This window comes from Corylus avellana, chromosome 9, assembly GCF_965113065.1.
Source record: "Corylus avellana chromosome 9, dhCorAvel1.hap1.2, whole genome shotgun sequence".
Classification (NCBI taxonomy): Eukaryota; Viridiplantae; Streptophyta; class Magnoliopsida; order Fagales; family Betulaceae; genus Corylus; species Corylus avellana.
The window spans coordinates 4,551,335-4,574,255 of NC_142498.1; the positions used below are offsets into that span (position 1 = coordinate 4,551,335).

The window sequence follows — 22,921 nt, forward strand, 5'->3', positions numbered from 1 at the left end:
ATTCTTCCCCTGTTTTTACTGTGAGTTGCCAATAAATGTTGAGATTAAGTTGGTTTGATTTTGTTTTTGTGTTGATAATGGTTCCGCTCCTCTGCACAGGTTTCAGAAATTTTGATTGTTTTCCCCTGTTTTGTGTACTATTGGTTGATTGTTGCTTGTGATGAATAGTCTGACTTTTTGATGCAGCATGACTTCGTAGGCTACAACGAATAACAACATTAAGGAACATATAGATAATTCTAGATCTTGAGTCTATCAAAGATCTAAGAATTATTCTTAAAACGATAGAGTCTATCTAAGGTTTGAAAGAAAATAAGGAAAAAACTCAACTCTGAGTATTCTCATTCATCAAAACTCATTCATAAACAACAACTACCTTTCTGGAGGCTATACGCATGTATTTATAGACCTCCCAAAATCCTAAATCTAATAAAACACAAAATATAAACTCCTAAAGCCCTAAACCTAATAAACACGAAATAAAGTCGGTTTTAAAACAGATAAAGCTACGCGTTCGAACGTGACATATGGCTGTTCGAATAGTGTCTACATAAAACGTAAATAACATAAATTAACATATGGCCGTTCGAACGGTGGCTTCTGTCCGACTTCAGTGGCTATAGATGACTATCCGATTTGCATCATTCTCCCCTGGTTGTAGAGAATTCGACCTCGAATTCAGCCAGTTCTTTCTACAGTCCTTTGGATGTCCTGTCAACTCGTTCCATTTGCCCTTCCTCAAGATTAAAACAAGACAACACTCCATGATAAACGTGATGCTCTTCATCATCGACATACCTTGATGTTTGTCGTGAAAGCCCCACACACCACTTTGCCGTGTAGACTTGTCATGCTTTTCTCGTGCTTTGTTCCTTCTACATGCCTTGAAGATACTCAAGAAGGGGTCAACTGTTGTCTCCCTCATGAACATATAATTCTCCTCACTTGCATAAAACTCACCACAATCATTGTTAGGAGAGTTTAAAATATCTTCAATGCCTAGGAAATCAACATAATCAACCTCTTCATCATTAAAATTAGGCATGTCACCTAGAGGGTCTTCATCAACCTCATGAGGTTTGGAAACCGCATCAGAATCTATAATACCATCCTCGGGTCCTTCCTCTTCCAACTGGTCATCTTCTTCGGGGTAGAGGCTGCCAAACATGGTAGAAAACTCATCTTCTTCGTACTCTTCCTCTAGGCCGAATAGCAAAGATCTTTCATTCGGATCTTCCTCACTGACATCGTCATCATAGGTTGGTGGGAATCCTAATCCACGAATCCTTGTGAAGGATCTTCAACATCTTCATGCTTGAACCCTTCATTATGGAACTCAGATGCTTGAAACTCTTCATTCACAGATTCCCTTTCCTCATTCACCAAATATGGGTTTGGTTGATGAATTTGAGGTTCGCGAATAACAGTCAAGTTGGCCTATCGCGGCATCTCTGCCTCAATCCGTGTCTCCCTAGACACCTCTTTTTTGTAGGACTTTTCTATTTTCTTTGTCACAGCTAAAGACCCTTGTCTCCAATTCTGTGATTTTCGGCCCATGGTATAACTATGGGGCAAAAAAGCGACTCGCCTATATTTCAATAGTTCCTCCCAACTATTGATTTTCAATTTGCCTTGCCACACCCTAGTTCGCTTTAGTTGTTGCCACCACGCATCAACTCTTCCCCGGAATGTGTGTACCACCAAAGAGACTCGTCGTTTATCGGGCACCCCTTTGAATTCAAGAACCTCTTCAACAGTCACCACCCAATCTAGAAATTCTTCGGGTTCTAGATCCTCTTGGAATTTCGGAATTTTGAGTTTGAACCTGTTCACCCATTGATTGGCATGAGCTTGTGCATGGTGTTGATGTCCGTGCGTTCGGCGCTTCGCATAAAGGTTCCCATTGTGACCACCCATATTGGATAATCGGGTAGCGAGGGTTTTGAATTGAGTCCTCTTAGCCTCGACTTGCTCCTCCATGTGTTGCCAACGTTCAACGATAGATTTGCCTTTCGCCTTTGCGTACTGCGGTCTTGGTTGGTGATAACGATCGTTAGGCCCACCACCCATGTGCTGCAAACGAATTGTCGGTTGCTCCTTATGTCCTGCTTCCGTGTGCATGTGCACTACGTTCATGTTTGCTAGACGGTCGCTCCTCTCCATTCATGGAAAATAACTTAAGCTCTAATACCAACTGATGTAGCGTGACTTAGTGGGTTGCAGCAAATAACAACATTAAGGAACAAATAGATAATTCTAGATCTTGAGCCTATCAAAGATTTAAGAATTATTCTCAAAATGATAGAGTCTATCTAAGGTTTGATGGAAAACAAGAAAGAAACTCGACTCTGAGTATTCTCATTCATCAAAGCTGATTTATAAACAACAACTACCTTTTTGGAGGCTATAAGCATGTATTTATTGACCCCCCAAACCCTAAATCTAATAAAATACGAAATATAGACTCCCAAAATCCTAAACCTAATAAACACGAAATAAAGTTGGTTTTAAAAAAGATAAAGCTACACGTTCGAATGTGACATATGGCCGTTCGAACGGGTTTCGGTGAAAAGGTTGGGCGACCAAGTGTTTGTTTTGGGAGTCGATTGTTCTGTCTCTGTTTCGGCTCGAACCTATTTTATTAAACTTACATGTATCCAAAATGCATGTGAGATATATATGTCCAAAATGCATGCATGTTAGCATATACAATAGAGTAGGTTGTAGAAAATTCGTCTCACCCAATTCCTAGGAAAAATTTGTCTTTACAAACTTCGGTAGAAATGTTTTACATATTTTGAATGCCATCTACACAAAGTAATTACAATAGATATGCAAGCCCTTAATTTCGAGTCACAAAAGTCTATGAATATTGAGGATCTTTCTCCCTTGTGGCAACATTCCTTTCTGGAAAAAGTTTAAATGGATGAAAAACATCGAACCCTTCGGGTTTAGACAACCCTTGACTACCATACTTGTGAATTATAGACAACATAAGAAAGAAGTACCTCCTAATTTGTCACTGGTTTGCTTCTATTTTCGGTAAGCTTGAAGTTCTTGCTTTGTCATTGAAATATTGTATGCACTACTGTTTAAGAAGAGATGACTTTATGTCATTACCTAAATTAAGATTATGAATATTTTAGAGGTTGAGTAAGGCTTGTGTCCTATGTCTTGTGTGCATTGGATGCAAGCTAGGGTGCCATGTTTGTAATTGAGGATGCGTGGCTTCGGCTTGCATCTTGTGCACGTTGCACTCCCGGTTTGTATCGTGTGCATTGATCATCTTCTTCTTTATTTTTTATTTTTATAAATAATTAATTTCAGTGATAAGCGCATAGCGGCAACCCTTATACACGTGATGTATATAAAGAGAGTTCCCTTTACATGCTAAAAGAAGAACAAAAATTCACAAATTTAATGAAGTTAGAATATTGGGAAATATTATTTTCATAATTTAGTTTTTTCCAGAAACTTCAACACGCCATTATAACCTTATCATTATTTCAACAACAATTATAATATCTTTTTCAATCAAACAGGAGATTTGAGATTGAATCTTGCCCACAACGGATTAAGAATAAGGAGGCCAGGATTATAAGATGGACTTCAATGAACCAAAATTTTTTTTAGGTGATTAATGCTATAATAAAATATTCTAATAAAATTCTTATAATTTTTTATGCCTGCAGTTTGAATGCTAGGTATATGGTCGGAAAAAGAAGAAAAAAAAAAAGAATGCAAAGTATATATTCAATATTCGCTATTCTCTAGGGAAAGACTTGAAAATAAAGAGAACCCTTTATTGAAGCACAGATACATTGATATAATATACAGTAATACACACAAGATAACTCACCAAAACACACATACAAGTCTGATTTATTTTTTGAGAGAATTGCACGTACGTACACTGAGACAAGCGCCATTGCTTAACTGGGGCTGCATCGGTAGTAAGTTAAGATAGAACAAAGCGTTTGTAACAAGCTAAAAAGTAAAATCAGGATGGCAGCTATAACAGACAAGCTCGTCCATGGATTGTTAAAATAATCGCGCTTCAAAATTGCTCGCCATCTGTTCCGACAGCACCTATAATATGCATTAACTTCATGGTAGAGGTCGGTGTAAAGGAAAACATAGTCATAAGCATCATTATAAACCCAGTTGCCCAAACTTACTAAGTCGTGAGAGCTCAAAGAGATTTTTAGAATTTTTCGCTGTACGAGAAAATCTACATCTTTGCTAGTCTGAGCAAGGTCCTTCAAGACCTTACTGTAAGAGCTCAATTTATGGACTTTGCTTGGATCACAATGTTCAAATGCAATGAGATTTCTGAAGATTGATAGTGTGATCTCAGAAACTTGTATCAGTGGGAGTGTCATCACTCCATCTTTGAAAGTGATATTGAGCGAGTGCATCTCTTGTCGAGTTTCGAATCTGACCCCAGCTTGCACAAGCTCTGTCACAGACGGAATGGAATCGACTTTTGAGAATGACAAGTGATTAGCCTGTGTTACTTGATATGTTTCAGCATAAGAGTTAAAGCGGCAGTCGAGTAAATGCTTGTATTGGATTTGGCGGTCATCACGAGTGCGTAGGGCACCTAGGGGAAACGAATTGAGAAGATTGAGTAGCGACCTTCCTTCAGCATTTGATTTGGTCAGCTTGAATAAACAGTCAAGCACTGGCCAAGGAAGTTGATTCTCGAGCAGAAACAAGTCGTGTGTTATTTCCCAAGCCATCCATGACGTATTGAACACTGGATCATCCTTGTCTCGTCGCACTTCCTCCGGAACTGAAGCTTTACGGAAGAATTCAATGATAAAACAACCATCAACCACCATCATTTCTATGAATTGCTTTTCAGTAAAATTAATTTCTCCTGCATAACATCCACGACATTCTTGCTCAATGCTTCCAATAGCTTCTATAACGCACTCCAAAGTAGTTTCTTTAGTCGGTGCTCGATTGAGGAGGCAATGCAAATACCATAACTTAATTTTTTCCATTGCTTGAAGCTTCTGCTTTCCGTGGTGAAATGGGCCAATTGAAACTACTTTTGGCTCATAACACTCTATTTTACTGCGTAGTCTATCCGGAACTCTATGTATGGAACATTTAGATGGTATTGGAGACTTTTGGCAAAGCTTTTCATGAATCAAAGATGTTAGATTGCTTTCACTCAATTCTGTTATTTCCATGGATGTTCACCGTTGTTCTCTGTACTCTTTCTTCTTGCCAATTCCAAATAATATGTAGGAGATCTGCTTTAATAATTAAAAAGAAAAAAAAAAAACATAAAATTAATTGAATTGGGCATTCTATATATATATATATATAGTGACAGAACTATTAATAGACGAAGGGGTGCCATGGCCTCCCTAATTTTTAAATCTTCTGTTACTTTTTTATTTTTTTTTTTTTTATTTTTTTATATATATATATATATATAAAGTAGAGTATATATGTATTTTTTTTAAAATACACCGGACTTGGCCTCTATCAAAAATAAGTTTGACCTCTCATTAATACTTTTGGCACCGGCCACTAGATAGGAAATCTTGGTTCCGTCCATATATATATATATATATAGAATGCCCATTTCAATTAATTTTAAATATAAAACCTTTACGATCATTTATATAACCTAATTCCATTTTTTTTATACACAAAGTCGTCAAACTTAACACTTGCTATAAATAAACAGATAAACATTGAAAGAAAACAGTTGATTTAATATCTATTATTAAATATACTTTATAGCAGGAAAGAACAAAGCACAAGAGATTGTTTTAAAGCAGACCTGGTTAAGACAAACGGCCTTCGCTGAGGAAGCTTTCAAAGAAGATATAAATATATGATCATTTCTTCGAGGCCTCTGAACTTTCAAGACAATTTAAAGACAAAAGAGCTAATGCTTGAAGCATGATTCCTTTCAATACTTTTAAGGTATATTGCCGTGGATTTTGATCCACACACCTCAGCTTATCCAACTGCACAAAACCAATCAGAAATTGGCAAAAACCATGTGGAACAGAGTAAAAAGCAAAAGAAGAAAGCTACTCTCCTGCAGCCTCCTCCACTCCTTGGTCTTCTTTTGGAAGGAAAATGAAAGCCTCCATAACATGGCTTTTTCTTTGGAAAGTAAAGAATTTAGCTGAGATTCCCTCATATTTTATAAAATATGAGATCCTTAGATTTTAAAATTTGAACCGCTAGATGTAATATATTGCTTTTTTATTTTATTTTATTTGTTTGAAATGGAGGGTAGAGAGTTATTAATGGTGATTATTGGACGATTATAATCGTACGTTCATATACCTTAGAGCAATAGTAGCAGATACCCTATAGCTAAACCATAAAAACACACCCACATCAGAATGGATTGAGATCCCCTCTAATTACTCAAAATTGGAGAATCTCATGTTACGAAATCGTTGCCCTTCATTTTAAATCTAATGATTTATAAAATCATTTAAACCTGGGTAAAACAAAAGCCAGCTTAAAATCAAAATTTTCAAAATCCCCATATTTAACCTACACTAAGGGGTAGCTACAATATTTCCCAATGCATTGTGTTAGGAAACACGGTAACTACCCAATGCTTTATTAAATTATAAACAAATCATTCTCTCTCATCTCTCCTTTATGTGTTCCCATGAAAATAGTATAATGATAAAAAGAAGAAAGAGAAAAAAATAATAAAGATAAGAGTAAAAAATAGTATTTAATTGATATAGGGAAAAATAACGGAATTTATTGTGAAATGTTTTTTTATAGGGAATCAGAAATTAGTTTTATTCCCATAATTCCTTTCTTCCAACACCCTTGAAAAAAACAAAAAAGAAAAAGAAAATGGAAGTTCTTTTTTAGTCGGTCAGTGGTCGAGTACTGTGGTGAGTGAAAGTAAGAAAAAAATGGGAGAAAGAGTGAAGTGGTCAGATCTTCCGACGGATCTATTGACGATGATCGGCAGGAGCCTCGACACCCGCATCAATGTTCTCCGATTTCGCAGCATCTGTAGCCCGTGGCGTTCCTCTATCCCCCCTTTCACCCCAACTCTCCTCGCTTTCCTCTCAAATTCCCCAACCCCAACCCCGACGCTGAAAGCTTGACTGAGTTTCCGCCAGCTTTCTCTTCCAAACTACTATCTATTACATTCAAACGCTCAATCCTTCAAGTTCTTCTTCTTCTACTTTGTCTAACAAGGGCTGGTTGATGAAGGTCGACGAGTCAAGTTTAGGCAAGCTGCGTTTTGTAAACCCAGTACCCGACAGCCGCACCAGGTACACCATTATTAGACCCAAGATCTTGAATTTATTGAATTTTCGTGTCGTTGAATTTGATAAAGCCTATATGCGTCATTGGCTTCAATACCACCTTTATGATGGATACACATATAAACCCTTCATTACAAGAACATATCGCCCTTTTGATTGTGTGAAAAAAAAATTTTCGGCCATGGATAAGCTCTTAAAGCCCAACGGGTCCCAAACCCAACCTAAACTAAACGGAATACCCGACAAGGCCTCAGACAAGCTTTCCCCGAGGAGTCTTCGTAAACCGAGGAGGTCTCGGATAAGAATCCGAGACCTCCCCTCAGTTGATATCAGATGCTGAATCCGAGACGCAATTCCTTGAAAGCAAACAGTCAAGAGCCAAGGGTGAAACCGCCATTGTACAACTAAAGATATACAAATATTCAAACTAGTCCCAGTGATCATTATCCTACTAACAATCCCTACACAAGCGGGATAAGGTGTTATTAAAATTCAAAAGGTTGTTTAACTCAAACAAAAACCTTATCACTTTGTCCCAAGATTCCTACCCTTATCAAATAACTGCGAAACAGATATTTAAGGATGGGAATTCCGAGACGTGCGGGAAACAAATTCCACTCCATGCCTATAAATACAAGTCCCGATTTCCATCAAAAGTAAGTGCAATCTTAGCTCTTAAAACTTTGGTTGCTTAAATATTCTTTCCTCACTTTCTGACTTAGGCATCGGAGCTCCCCCGCCGGGACACCACCGGGGGCTCTAATCCTGTTTGTTCTTTTCTATGTGTAGCCTGAAGCATGCACGAAGTTGTCAGCCCCTCCTTAAGGCGTGCCACGTCACCATCTCTGAAAATTGTGTATCAACAGTTTAGTTCCATCTGTGGGAACACTTCTTTTCATTTGATCAATTCTTATCATTCTGATATGGTGACTACACGCTCCCGCTCTCAATCGGTGCTTCAACCTGACATACCTCGTGCGGCCACTGGAGCACCTCCTGGCTTAGCTGGGTTTATGAATCAGATGACCGAATCCATGAAGGCTTTGCAGAAGCAGAACGAAGATCTCGCCACTAGGCTCATGGTTGCTGAAGACCGAAATAGTCGAAGGGACTAAGAGAGGGAAGAGAGGAGGATCAAAAGGCACGAGGATAGGCGCGAGAAGGAGAGACGCGCCAAAATTCGTAAGGGGAAGAGGCCTCGAGGTTCTGATCATGAGCATGATACAAGTTCAGTTCAAGCCAGACATCACACAATTGTCCAGAATGTAGAAGACAATTAGCGGACGAACCCCGAGAGGTCTCGTCATACTAGATCTCGACCGGAGCGGTCTCCCCGCCAGGAGGATCGTCGTACTGAAGGGCATAGCGAGAGCAACGTTAATGCTGACTTACAGGATCTTAAGAAAAAATACGAAGAGGTAATTCTCCTGATTGCCAATGGCGGAGATCAGTCCAATGCAGGGGAGCTCATGGAGAACACGAATTTGCCCTTCACTCCTCGGGTCATGAATTTCCCCCTCCCTGTCAAATTTAAGATGCCCTGAGTTAATACCTATGATGGCACCGGGGATCCAGCGTACCATATGGAGATTCTTCGTGCGCATTTTATCCTCCATGGTACCCCATACGAGATTTCATGTAGGGCTTTGCCCTTAACTTTGTCTGAAGTAGCTAAGGATTGGTTTGGTAGGCTCCCAGCCAATTCAATAGATGATTTCAAGACTCTCAGGCACCTCTTCTTAAGTCCGTTCTTGGCTACCTGAAAGAGGAAGAAAAATCTGGCTTATTTGCTATCCCTTGTCCAAGGGAAAGAGGAGTCGTTAAAGGAATTCATGCTCAGATTCAACCAGGAGAAGCTGATGATTGAAAATCCGAGTGAGCAAACAGTACTTGATGCTTTGATGAACGGGGTAAGGGCTGAAGGGCCACTGATGGCTGAGCTGTCGAAAAGTTCTAAATTAGTGACTCTCAGTCAATTCATGAAGAAGGCTGATGAGTACATTAATTAGGAAGAAACTGTCAAAGCTCTCATGAAGTCTCAAAGGGAAGAAATTGAAGCCAAGAGTAGCATTATGAAGACAGCACCAGCTAGTGTTGGAAAGAAAGAAGAAAAGAATGTGAAGAAATTAGGGAAGGTGGTCCAATCGTACCCAAGGATGGACCCTTGGAAGTTGCAGAGCCCGAAGTTCACTCCACTGAATACTAGCTTGACTGAGGTATTCATGGAGATAAGGAGGGATCCCGCCTTCAAATGGCCAAGCAAGTTGAAAGGCGACCCTAAGAGACGTGATCCTCAGAAATACTGTGAGTATCATCGTGACCATGGTCACTTAACCGAGGAATGCATAACCTTGAGGCAGGAGATTGAGAATCACATCAGGAACGGGAAGTTGTTGAAATTTCTGGCAGATGAGAGGAATCGGGGAAGGAATTAGGAGCCTTCGTTGCTTGAAAGAAACCAAAAAGCTCCTAAAAACCAAGAAGTAAGGCCGAGAGAAGATCGATATGTTGAACCGATACACAATCAGCAGGCAGAACCGAGACGAGACAGGGATGCCCATCAGCCTCAACATCAGGATGTTGTAAGGGAGATCCACACCATCTCGGGAGGACTAGCTGGTGGAGGAAGTTCTAGTTCATCTAGAAAAGCTTACGCAAGGAGAACGAAGGCTGATGACGAAGTGTTGTCGATAGGAAGACCTTCAAAAGTAGCAAAGAAGGAGGTGATGGCTATATCCTTCTCTGAAGAGGACGCTAGGGGGGTAATAGTCCCCCACGATGATGCATTAGTAATTACGCTAATGGTTGCCAACCATAAAATCCACTGAGTCTTGGTGGACAATGGTAGTTCGGCTGACATTTTATATTGGCCGGTCTTCAAACAGATGGGTGTTGACCAAGACAGGATCTAACCGTTTGATTCACCATTGGTAGGGTTTGCTGGAGAACAAGTCCAGCCAATAGGACTCATCTCCCTCCCGGTTACAGTAGGGACAGCTCCTAGGCAGTCTACAACTATGGTGGACTTCTTGGTGATCGGTCGACCGTCTGTATACAATACGATCATTGGTCGACCGTCCCTTAATAAGTTGAAGGCTGTAACCTCAACTTACCATTTGAAGATGAAGTTTCCTATGGAGGAAGGAGTAGGAGAGGTGAAAGGAAATCAAGCTGCGGCAAGGAAATGTTATAATATTTCCCTCAAAAAATCAGATCCTACTCTGTTGACGGTCGGCGTGGTGGGTAGCTAAAGCAAAGATCCCCTAAAGGGGGAACCTGCCGAGCCTTTGGAAGACGTGGAACTGGGAGAGGGAAAAGTAGTAAAGGTAGGAACACAGCTCGCCTCGGGAATTCGAGACGCTCCCGTAACTTTTCTCCAAAGAAACATGGAAGTATTTGCGTGGACTCATGAAGATATGCCGGGAATCAGTCCCGATGACATCCTCCATCAACTCAATGTGGATCCAAGCATGAAGCCAGTGAGGCAGAAGCTAGGAAGTTTGCCCCCGAGCAGAATATGGCTATCGCCGAGGAAGTAGAGAAGTTGCTCAAGGCTCGGTTTATAGAAGAGGTATATTATCCCGACTGGTTGGCCAATGTGGTGCTGGTCAAAAAATCCAACTGAAAATGGAGAATGTGCGTGGACTTTACAGACCTCAACAAAGCATGCCCAAAAGACAGCTTTCCTCTGCAACGCATTGATGCATTGGTAGACTCGACAGCTGGATATGGCCTGTTAAGCTTTATGGATGCTTTTTCTGGTTATAACTGACCGAGGTCTGTATTGTTACAAGGTTATGCCTTTTGGTCTAAAGAACGCGGGAGCAACGTATCAGAGTCTGGTTAATCAGATGTTTCGAGACCAGATCGGGCGTAATATGGAGGTATATGTTGATGACATGCTCGTTAAAAGCATGCTACCTAAAGGTCATGTAGAAGACCTGCACGAAACGTTTAGAACATTGAAGGAATATGGGATGAAGCTGAATCCTGCAAAGTGTGCATTTGGAGTGGCCTCGGGTAAGTTTCTCAGTTACACGGTGTCAAACTGAGGAATAGAAGCTAATCCCGAGAAGATCCAAGCAGTCTTGGATATGCAATCACCTAAGAATACGAAGCAACTTTAGCAATTGACGAGTAGGATTGCAGCGTTGAACCGGTTCATTTTTCGGTCGACTGACAAGTGTCTACCATTTTTTAAAATCCTCAGGAAAGCATTTGAGTGGTCCGAAGAGTGTGAAGAGGCTTTTAAGCAATTGAAGAAGTACCTGACAAGCTCACCACTGCTAAGCAGAACTGTTCCTGGAGAAGTATTGTATCTATACTTAGCTGTCTCCCCAACAGCTATTAGTGCTGCCCTCGTCCGAGAAGAAGACAGCGTTCAGAAACCAGTTTATTTTGTCAGCAGAGCATTGAGGGGGGCTGAAGAGCGGTACCCTCAGACGGAGAAGTTAGCATTTGCGCTGACTATTGCTTCCAGGAAGCTACGCCCGTATTTCCAAGCACATACTATAAGAGTCTAGACCGAGTATCCATTGAAGAAAGTACTCAGAAAGTTAGATCTGTCTGGCAGATTAGCTAACTGGGCAATCGAACTCGGAGAATTTGATATTGAGTTCCTCCCAAGAAACGCTATCAAAGGACAGGTATTGGCCTATTTCTTAGCAGAATTCACCAACCTACCTGTCACACTAGAATGTCTGAAAGACGAAACATGGGTAGTCTACGTAGATGGAACTTCAACAAGGAAGAATGGTGGAGCCGGTGTTGTATTAATCACTCCGGATGGAGAAGAGTTATGCAGCTCCCTAAGGCTGGAGTTCAAGACCATCAATAATGAAGCTGAGTATGAGGCAGTTTTGTTAGGACTCGGTTTGGCCCGAGAGATGGGGGCTGAGTTCGTCGAATTACGTAGTGATTCACAAGTGATCGTCGGACACATCCGAGGAGAGTTTGAAGCCAGAGGAGGTAAAATGAAGCAATATTTATCAAAAGTACAAGATTTACGAAATGCATTCAAAAAATTATGTGTTATGAAGATCCCAAGAGAAAAGAATGAAAGAGCTGACCGGCTAGCCCGGATGGCATCGACAGCAGTTAACGACGCCGAAGAGCCTGAAAGTCCAATCCAGACTTTAACAAGACCTGCAGTAGCCGAGACAGTCTCGGTCTCGGTTACCGACACTATACCGGAATGGCAGAGGAGCATAAGGAAATACTTAGAACAGGGAATTCTCTCATCGGATAAGAAGTCAGCAATGCAAATCAGAACTAGAGCTGCCAGATTTACCATCATCAATGGAATTCTGTACAAACGAGGCTTCATGCTACCACTCCTCAAGTGTATCTCCAAAGAAGAAGGTGATTATGTCCTTCACGAGATCCATGAAGGTATTTGTGGTAGTCACTCAGAAGCAAGAGTATTGGCGCATAAAGCAATCAGAGCCAGTTTCTATTGGCCGAATATGAGTCGTGACTCGGTACAGAAAGTCAAGAATTGTGACAAATGCCAACGCTTCGCCAACATTGCAAAACAACCCCCAGAATGGGGGGTGTGCAGTTCGCGGTAGTAGCAGTGGATTATTTCACCAAATGGGCAGAAGTTGAAGCCCTAGTGAACATTACAGCCAAAAGCATAGAACGGTTCTTGTGGAAGAACGTTGTATGCCGCTATGGTATTCCACATGCATTTGTAACTGATAATGGGAAACAATTTGACTGTGAGTCATTTCAGGAATGGTGTGCAAAGCTTTATATAAGAAACTACTACTCTTCTCCAGCTCATCCCTAGGCTAATGGGCAAGTAGAAGCTACCAACAAGACAATTTTCAAAGTTCTAAAGAAGAAACTTGGAGATAGAAAGGGTGATTGGGCAGATGATCTTCCAGAAGTCCTGTAGGCATACCAAACAACAAAAAGAACACCCACCTAGGAGTCCCCGTACACCTTGGCTTTCGGGACCAAGGCAGTCATACCAGCCGAGGTGGGCTCGGGTAGCTACTGAGTCGAGACTTTTCATCCCGAGACTAATGATGAAGGTCTCAAACTACATTTAGACTTGCTACAAGAGAAACGGGACCAAGCCCAAGTAACCATGTCGGCGTACCAGGAGAAAGTGGCTCGATATTTTAATAAAGGGGTCAAGTACAGAAGCTTCAAGATCGGGGACCTGGTGTTGCGCAAGACCACCATTGCCACCAAAGATCCGGCCGAGGGAAAGTTAGCCCCAAACTCGGAAGGACCCTACAGAGTGATTGAGTGGAAAAGGGCAGGAGGTTATTGCCTTGAGAGCATGGAAGAAAAAGCACTCCCCAGGCCGTGGAATGCCGAGCACCTCAAAAAGTACTTTATCTAGCTTATTTTAGTCAAGTGATTCTTGTTTGATTCTCATTCGATTCTTATTTTCCTTGTAATTTTCATTACATTTTATTTCATTAAATAAAAGAATCTCTTGAAGTTTTGATCATGTTTCAAGCATTTCGAAAGCAAAGTAAATCAATTTACCCTCAGGGTAGATAGCCGAAAGGCCATCAGGAAAATTTGGATCTTTCACGAAACCAAACCTGGTGAGACATAGTTCTTCAAACAACCTGTAAAAGACGTAAAACCTTCAAACAAGGTGTGTCCGAAGAAGGTTAAAACTAACAACCTGTAAAGGACATAAAACCTTCAAACAAGGAGTGTCCGAAGAAGGTTAAAACTAACAACCTGTAAAGGACATAAAACCTTCAAACAAGGAGTGTCCGAAGAAGGTTAAAACTAACAACCTGTAAAGGACATAAAACCTTCAAACAAGGTGTGTCCGAAGAAGGTTAAAACTAACAACCTATAAAGGACGTAAAACCTTCAAACAAGTTGTGTCCAAAGAGGGTTAAACTAGTGACTTATAAAGAACATAAAACCTTCGAAAAAGGTGTGTTCGAAGAAAGTCAAATGAGTAATCTGTCAAGAACATAAAACCTTCAAAATAAAAAAAAGTGTGTTCGAAAAATATTACTAATTACTCCGAGATATATATATATATATATATATATATATATCTCAAGTTTGTGATTTACAAAAGAATCAAATGTACTAACTACTTTATTACAAGCCAAAAGAAAAAGTTTAGCCTTCTTTGGGGTCTGCAGATGGAGCCTTGGAAGCAGATGGAGTCTCGACACCATGTCCAGAAGTGGTCCCTTCATTACCCGAAAACTCCTTGGAACCCGAAAACGGCTGATGAGCAAACCTGTCGATCCCCTCGGCATTGGGCATCAGATCCGACCCGAGATTGATAAGCTGTTTTAAAGCCTAGTCAGAAACGGGAATGGTCTCAGGCTTCACCGTGTCAAGGTCAAAAGTGCGAGCAGGATCCTTGGCCCAAGACTGAAAGGTCTCGAAACCAAGAATAATCCCGTCGGCCCATGCACTATCCCGAGTCCAGGAAGCATACGACAGTTGCTGCAAATAGCTGAAGGATCGCGCCTCGGCTTCTTCCAGTCGTAGCTTCTTTTCTTCAAGCTTTCCCCAGAAAAATTTAAGTTGTTCCTCGGCAATTGCCTGGCCTTCAATGGCCTCTTTAAGTTTGGTATTCTGGCCGGCAGCCTCAACCTAAGAAGCCTTCAACTGCTCTAGAACCTTTGCATGCTTCTCTTCAAGTTGGTGCAGGTCCTCCTTTACGATGGAGTGATCTTCTTGGAGCTTTGAGTGATTAGCACACAGGGTCTGCAACTCAGAAGATAGATCCGAGGCCCGAGACTCAACTTATGCAAACTCAGCTTGAGTCACCTACTGCTGCTGGCCGAGAAGGAGCAGTTCTTTGTCCTGTTGAGCCAACATATCCTTCAGTTTAGCATTCTTAGCCTCGAAAGTTGCAAGCCAGCTTCAGAGGCTCTCGGATTCTGAGGCGGACTCTTGGAAAAACTTTCTGAAGTAACAGTATAAGACTACTGACTTCATAGCTCCCTGCAACAAACAAAGTTAATCAAACAGAGCACAAAGGCAAAAAGGAAGCCCTATGAAGAATGATACTTACACACAACTGGTTGAATAACATCGACTCTGCCATACCCCTGGCAGAGATGTCTCGTTCGCCCGTCAAGCTATCTTGGGGAACCAGCTCTACCAAAGCTTGGAACGGGTTCCCCAGTAATTGTCCACCGAACTGAGGCAGAGGCTTCTCCATGGTCCATTCAACATTCTGAGGCTTCACCAAGGTGTAGTGAGAGGAAGCCTCGGAACCAGTACTAGCCTCGGCCTTAGGAGTCAGGGTTGGGGCCCGAGACACGTTCTTAGGCACCGCAGTCAGAACTCGAGGCTGCTCCTCGGCTATCGGGGACAAGACCCGAGGCCTTACTTCTCCCACTTCGGCGCTCGGTCCATTCTCTTCCGGCTCCATCCCTACTGAGCTATATGAAAATGATCTATCAAGAGATACTGAATGTTGGCGCCCGAATGGACTGGTGATATCGACCCCACAGGGATAGCGGTAGTAGGAGCAGTACCGAGAGGTTCTAGGGGAGTCGCCGCCAAGGGCGTTGCAGCAATGGGATGGTTTGCAAGGATGTTCTCATAGGTCGATATCGGAGCCTCGTTAGGCTCTGGATTAACCTTCCTCCGTGCGGCCAAGAGGTCGGCAAAGAGGGATTTCCCCTTCTCAGCATCGATAGCAGGGCCCTTGCCCTTCACTACCCTCCTTCTCTTCAACTGAGGAGCCTCACACTTCTCAGGCTCATCAACCAAATGCAGAGCCTTCCTTACCCAATACCCATCTACCTTCTTCTTGCCTTTGTCAAGCATAGGCTTTCGAGGGGTAGCGCCATGGGTATTGACTGCTGGAGGGCCCAAATAAACAGCTGGACGAGATGGTTTCTTCCGAGACCCACCGACGTCCTTTCTGTCGGCATATAAACAGCGGTTCAGAGCACTAGTTGTAAGCAATTGCTTGAAGGTCATGATAGACTCATCCCTCTAAGCCCAGGCCAGAACCGTGTTAATATGGGCCGTCTCGTCCTCCGACAAACACAGATTCTTGTGGAGACCAAAGTGGGGGGTAGTCGTCTCCCGGGGCACTCGAGGCCCGTCCGCTTTCTCTGAAGGAGCAAATTTCTATTGCCCCTGCGCAAAGAAATATTTGTTTTTCCATCCATGGTTACTAGTGAAAGTCTTATCCATAAGAAATAGTTTTCCCCGTCTTGACTGGAAATTATATAGCCCATCACTGTTGGGATTCTTCTGGAGTCGGTACATCCAGAGAAATTCTGAAACCGATAGGTTCTTTCCTTCTCCAAGGGCCTTGGGCCAAACAACCACACAGGCGAAAAACATCCTCCAGCCATTGAGGACCAATTGGTGGGGAGCCACATTCAGGCGACCGAGAAGCTCACGAACGACTATAGGGAAATGAAGCTTGAGGCCTGCACGAAACATTTCTTCATAAAGGCAGACCTTGTGGCTCCCAGCGCCTATGATTCAGTGCTCGTCAGTCGAAGTTTCAAAACAGAGTTTCACCATGTTTGGGATATAACAGTCCAACCTGATTCAGTGCTCGTCAATCGAAGTCAGATCTGGCTTCCACAAGGCTGGTAAGTTTTTCCCAAACCACCATCAGACCCTAATCCTTTTCCTTGAGACATAGTCAAAAGAAAGAGCAGAGCAGAAAAGAACAAATGTTGCAAAGGCGTGATGCGAATAAGAAAGAAACAAGAGAGGAGAAAGATTTTATAAAGTAAAGATAAGAACAAGAAATACCAAAGGATTCTCCGAGACATGAGTGCCATAAATGCGGCTAAAAAGGCGCCTCTGTAAATTCCGCATGACATCTGACAGCCGGCCAATGAAAAGACGTCTATCCCAGCACTGACACTTAGGGCAACCGATGCGCCCTCGGTCATGTCAATTGTCTCGGCAAAATTTGGTTTTAGGTTTCACGCCAAAATTCAAAATCCAAATTTCCCGCCTCAAAGGTCTCGGATTTTTTACCCAAGTATAAATTCAGAACGCTGATCCATCGATGAACAAAAATTTCCATAATCTTTCAGATCAAAAAATTTGGGGGTAACTGTTGGGCCATGGATCAGCTCTTAAAGCCCAACGGGTCCCAAACCCAACCTAAGCTAAACGGAATACCCGACAAGGCCTCGGACAAGCGTTCCCCGAGGAGTCTTCGTAGACCGAGGAGGTCTCGGATAAGAATCTGAGACCTCCCCTCAGTTGATATTAGATGCTGAATCTGAGACGCAACTCGTTGAAAGCAAACAGTCAAGAGCCAAGGGTGAAACCGTCATTGTACAACTAAAGATATACAAATATTCAAACTAGTCCCAGTGATCATTATCCTACTAACAATCCCTACACAAGCAGGATAAGCTGTTATTCAAATTCAAAAGGCTGTTTAACTCAAACAAAAACCTTATCACTTTGTCCCAAGATTCCTACCCTTATCAAATAACTGCGAAACAGATATTTAGGGATGGGAATTCTGAGACGTGCCGGAAACAAATTCCACTCCATGCCTATAAATACAAGTCCCGATTTCCATCAAAAGTAAGTGCAATCTTAGCTCTGAAAACTTTGTGTTAGTTATTGTGTTGGCTTAATTCAGTTCCAAAATGCAGAGGCTACTGTTCATAGACTCAAACAGTGATATAGAATGCTCAGAATCCAATCTCGACCGTTCATAATGTAGATTCATGTGTTATGAACATTCCTGCAAAATTTCAGCTCAATCGGACCACAAACGCCCATCGATCGGAGCTGTTGATCAAGACTGGACAGGCCGGGTCCTGACCGCAATTCCCCGGGTCAGGACCGCAATTCCAGAAACTAAAATTTTACCCCGCAAAGCTGTGTCGGGACAGCCCTTTAACATGTCCGGACCCCCCGTAAGTTTTAGGCCCAAAAACATGATTTTAAGTGGGTTAGGTTTAGGGTTTTGTCGGGGGTATATATACATCATTATAGAAGAGAGAGGTACGAATTTTCGCCCCCAGAGAGTTCGTCGGAGGCTGTGCTAAGAGAGATCATATGTTGTGAGCGTTAATTGAATCTCTTAGAGTTTTAGTTATTCCTTTGATAAATCTACGGTTGAGAAGTCTATCGGAAGGGTCCGGTAAATGAGAATCACGTTGGAGAAGATTGTGAGCAAGGAGACGAGTTGTAGGCTTGTCGATCTTACAGAGCCAAGGTCTTGCAAAGGGTTGTAAGTGTTCCTAGTGTCTGTAATCTCTAGATAATCTTTTGATAGTGATTTTCTGGGTTTGGCTGCCCCGGAGAGGTTTTACTTTTAGATCGGTTTCTAAAAGGTTTCCTCTTCGTAACCAAAATATTTGTGTCTGCCTCTTTATTGCTTTATATATTTTGGGTGATTGAATTGTTTATTGCTTCACAATATTAATTCCGCATAAATTGTGATAAACAAGTTTTTGGAGTCGGCATAGTATTTTTCACTTTGGTTGCTTAAATATTCTTTCCTCACTTTCTAACATAGGCATAGGAGCTCCCCTGCCAGGACACCACCGGGGGCTCTAATCCAGTTTGTTTTTGTCTGTGTGTAACCTGAAGCATCCACGTAGTTGTCAGCCCCTCCTTAAGGCGTTCCACTTCACCATCTCGAAAAACTGTGTATCAACAGAATTGGTTGTGTTTTCGAATTCAGCATGGACAAATGCAGACAAGTGTTCAATTCTCATGATCTTTGTTGACGGAAAATTAGGTTTTACAAAACATGGGGATGAAAAGTGGACCCTTGTAGGTGAAAGCTCTAATTATGATGATGTTATTGTTTACAAAGACCAATTCTATGCCATTGATAGGGTGGGAATAGTTTGGTGGATCGAATGTTCATCCTTGAAATTGGTACAGTTTTCACCTTCTCTGTGTGGGCAGGGTAGCCAGAAGCATTTAGTGGTGTCGTGTGGAGTTCTTTATGTTGTTGATAAATACAATGACATTGATGATGATTCCATCGTAGTTGGTTTTAAAGTGTATAAGCTGGATGAAGAATTGGGTCAATGGGTTTTGGTGAAAAGCTTGGGCGACCATGTCTTTGTTTTGGGTGTCGATTGTTCTTTCTCTGTTTCCGCTCGAGAATGTTCTGGATATAAAGAGGATTGCATTCTCCTCATTAATAGTAGAGATGAAACACTATTACTAGTGTTCAGTCTAAAGGATCACAAAATTTATGATTTAGCGTCTTTCTTGTATCATTTAGCTAGTGGGTGGGTGTATGATTGTATGAATGTGTGTCTAAATGATAGTTAAATCGGCTAGAAACCACGCCTTGTGAAACAGAGGTTACTAGTTCAAATCTCTCATTTGGTTTTGGACAAAAAATTTACTCATATATAAATAATCTGTGTTGGATTTGACTGTGATAGTGTTCTGGACTTTTTTCCCCTTGGGATAGAATTTCCTTATGTTTGTTTGGGATGGTATTTGTCTTTTATCGGCGTGTTTACTTTGTTATGATATTCCCTTATCTCTTTCTCTCTTTCTTGTAACACATTGTTTTGATAATTGCTACTTAATCACAAAACAATCCATGATGGTGGTTAGTACGATTACAGTTTCAAAGTTCAATTATCCATGTTAAATAGAAATAAGATTATAGCTTGATTACAACTTGGACTAGATAGTATCTCGTAGAAGGTCTAAGTTATTTACTGATCGAACAAATTTTTCTTATAAATTTGATCCTCCAACCTATTTTATTAAACTTACATGTATCCAAAATGCATGTGAGATATGTATGTCCAACATGCATGCATGTCAGCTTAAATGACTTAGACTAGTTAGTATCTTGTTAAAGGTCAAAGTCATTTAAACAAAGTTTTCTTCCAAACTGGATCATCCAACCCACTTTATTAAACTTACATGTCCAAAATACATGTGAGATATGTGGCGCAAATGCATGCCGACATACATTTCAGACATATGTCAGCATAATAGAGTAGGTTGTAGAAAATTCATCTGACCCAGTTTGTAGGAAAACTTTGTCTTTACTGATTTGGGTAGAAATGTTTAGCATATTATATATAAGTTTTGAAACTATATTTGATATCAACGGATGTCACATAATTAGGAAGGCAAACAAATACATTTTTACTATATATTATTTGTTATTTAGATTAACTTTCACTTGGAGGTTTTTTTTTGTTGTGCATCATATCTACTCACTTAGAGCCACCCAATTATTTGTGTAAAAGTTTAAAGTTGCTTTTCCGTAAAGATTTAGATATTAACATTATTTTTAAATACTTTTTATATATAATATGAAAAAAAAAATCACATAATAAATTACATTTATTATTATTGAACACCGGGAATTATTCACATGGCTAGTTTGCTTGTGCTTCCCAAGTAGTTATTTTTAAAATTGTGAATATCAAGAAAAAAATTGGAATTATGTTTTGATGGTTTAGAGAATAGAAGACAAAATTGAGAGTATATGTTTGTGAAGATGAACTAAATTGTATATAATTGGAAATATTAAAAGTAAAACTAGAAATAAAAAAAGAAGGGGTGGTTTTCGACATAGACAATAAAGGCCTTTGCTTATTCCTCAATAAAAAATTACAAATGACTTCAATAAAAAAGAAAAAAAGAAAAAAGAAAAATGAAAACAATTACAAATATGCAAAAAGAACTTGCAAGTTTAGCGGGATACATAATTAATTTAACTTAATTATTGAGTGAAACATACACTGAGTTTAGCTTTGAAGCATCCCTATAAAGCCTATTGAAGGAACTTGTTGCATCCTCAATATTCAAATAGAGTCCCAGAATTCCTTGGTGTTTAGAAAGGTGATTTTCTTGTTTTTTCTTTGATCACTGTTCAAATGCGATGAGGTTTCTCGGTGAATATTTTGTCGCCTCCCAAACAAACCTTAGAGGGATTGTCATTACTCCATCTTTGAAAGTTATATCGAACATGTCGTTGTTTATGTTTTCAACTATGAATTTAACTCCAATTTGCACGAATTATATTATAGACGAAATATGCAGAGGCGGACCTACGTCCAGCCTTGGGGGGATAGATGTCCCCCCAAAAGTTTTTTAAGCCATTGCTATCAGGGGTATTCAATGAGAAATTATGAGAAAAGTCCCCCCAAATTTAAGTGTCCGTCCTTCAGAAATGTTTGCTCTCCTTTTGGTGTGTTAATTTGTTCTCACATCCTTTGTCTCTTCACTTGCAGCCTTGCATGCCTACTTAACCAGTAAACTTGCAGGCCTACACTACAAATTTAATAAGTTACTTCATGCAAATCTGGGGGACAACCTTGGGTTCATAAACTTGAATTTAACATTTACATTTACATTTACCTTTAGCTTTGGGGACAACTTTGGTTATTTTGTGGTCATTTGGGTACATAATATTTGTTTTGGCATCGCAAGTTAAATGGATTTATCATTTATGATTACAAACACACATATAAAGAGTTGATATATGTTAGAGACATCTCTTCCAATGAGAACTCTACACAAGATAATCTCAAGTTAAACAATATATCTGGATAAAGCTTATAGCAGATTAGTTAGATAACAATTTCTTGTTAAACTTATCTCCTCGTATATCTTATCACTTAGTGTTTAAATCTCATACTAAGTGTAATCTCATGTAAACATAATTCTATAAATACAAAAGCCTAAACCAACGTTTGGTAAGGCAACAAGCATATCTTATATGGTATCAGAGCGTTAGACTCACGTCTTTCGATCTTTTTTTTCTTTCTTCCGCTTTTTCTCTTTTAATGGCTACCCAATATTCAAACCTTGTTACTTTCACCAATCTCAACCCTGTCAAATTAACTAGGGACAATTATCCATCATGGTTGACTCAAATTGTTCCCTATCTCAAAGGTGGGAACGTCTACGGTTATGTAGATGGCTCGATTCCTTGCCCTTCCCCAACCATCAAAACTACCAAAGATCAAGTTGTCACCGAGACACCTAATTCTGCCTATCAAACTTGGCAGATGCAAGATCAAATTATCTTAGGAGCAATTACTTTAGCAATCTCTGAAAAATTGCTGCTTCATATTACTCGCTGCAACACCTCGTGCAAAGCCTGGATGGTATTAGAGACGTTGTTCAAGTCTCAATCTCGTTCACGCATCATGAATATGCATCATCAATTATCCACTTTGAAGAAAGGCTCTTCCTCCATAGCAGACTATTATCATCGTTTTCAGACTCTCACCAACACTCTTGCTGTCGTGGGTCATCCCCTCAATGACCTTGATATACAAGGTTTCTTCCTCGGTGGTCTTGGATCTGAGTATGATCCGTTTGTAACATCTGTTCTCACACGTGCTGACTTGATATCAATAGAAGAATATTTTACTGCTCGTGGTTCCAATCAACGTGGATGTGGGGCTCGCCATGGATATTCGCATAGCTTCAACTCTTCATCTGGTCGTAATTCTAGCAATATCTCACGACCATACCGTGGCAGGGGGCGCTTCAATTCATCTACACGTGGACCACCATTCGGCAAACAAGCAAACCGCCCACTCTGCCAAGTTTGCAATTGCTATGGACATATTGCTCTTGACTGCTACAATCGCTTCAATCAAGCATACTCACGTGAATCTCGTGACCTGAGCTCCACTCCACAAGCATACCTCACTGCTCCTTCTTCCAGTGGCGATCTCAATTGG

At 40.9% G+C, this 22,921-nt stretch overlaps 1 protein-coding gene and 1 pseudogene across 2 annotated transcripts; one reads left to right on the forward strand and one right to left on the reverse strand.

Annotated features, from left to right (window-relative positions):
* Positions 1-3,825: 3,825 nt before the first annotated feature.
* On the reverse strand, positions 3,826-5,970 carry LOC132190495 (UPF0481 protein At3g47200-like). 2 transcript variants are annotated; one of them, XM_059605503.2, is made up of 2 exons: positions 5,804-5,970; positions 3,826-5,264 (listed from the first exon to the last, which is right to left on the reverse strand). In XM_059605503.2, the coding sequence occupies exon 2, from the start codon at positions 5,199-5,201 to the stop codon at positions 3,933-3,935; it is 1,269 nt and encodes a 422-aa protein (XP_059461486.2). In that variant the 5' UTR covers positions 5,202-5,264; positions 5,804-5,970; the 3' UTR covers positions 3,826-3,932. The 2 variants fall into 2 exon arrangements, with proteins under 2 accessions (XP_059461486.2, XP_088366806.1); XM_088510680.1 differs by having other exon boundaries at positions 3,826-5,267.
* LOC148583606 (putative F-box protein At1g65770) lies at positions 5,926-19,523 on the forward strand (annotated as a pseudogene).
* Positions 19,524-22,921: the final 3,398 nt, after the last annotated feature.

Excerpts from the sequence above, each read along its gene's own strand:
- LOC132190495 (XM_059605503.2), bottom strand. The coding sequence starts at position 5,201 with ATGGAAATAACAGAATTGAGTGAAAGCAATCTAACATCTTTGATTCAT.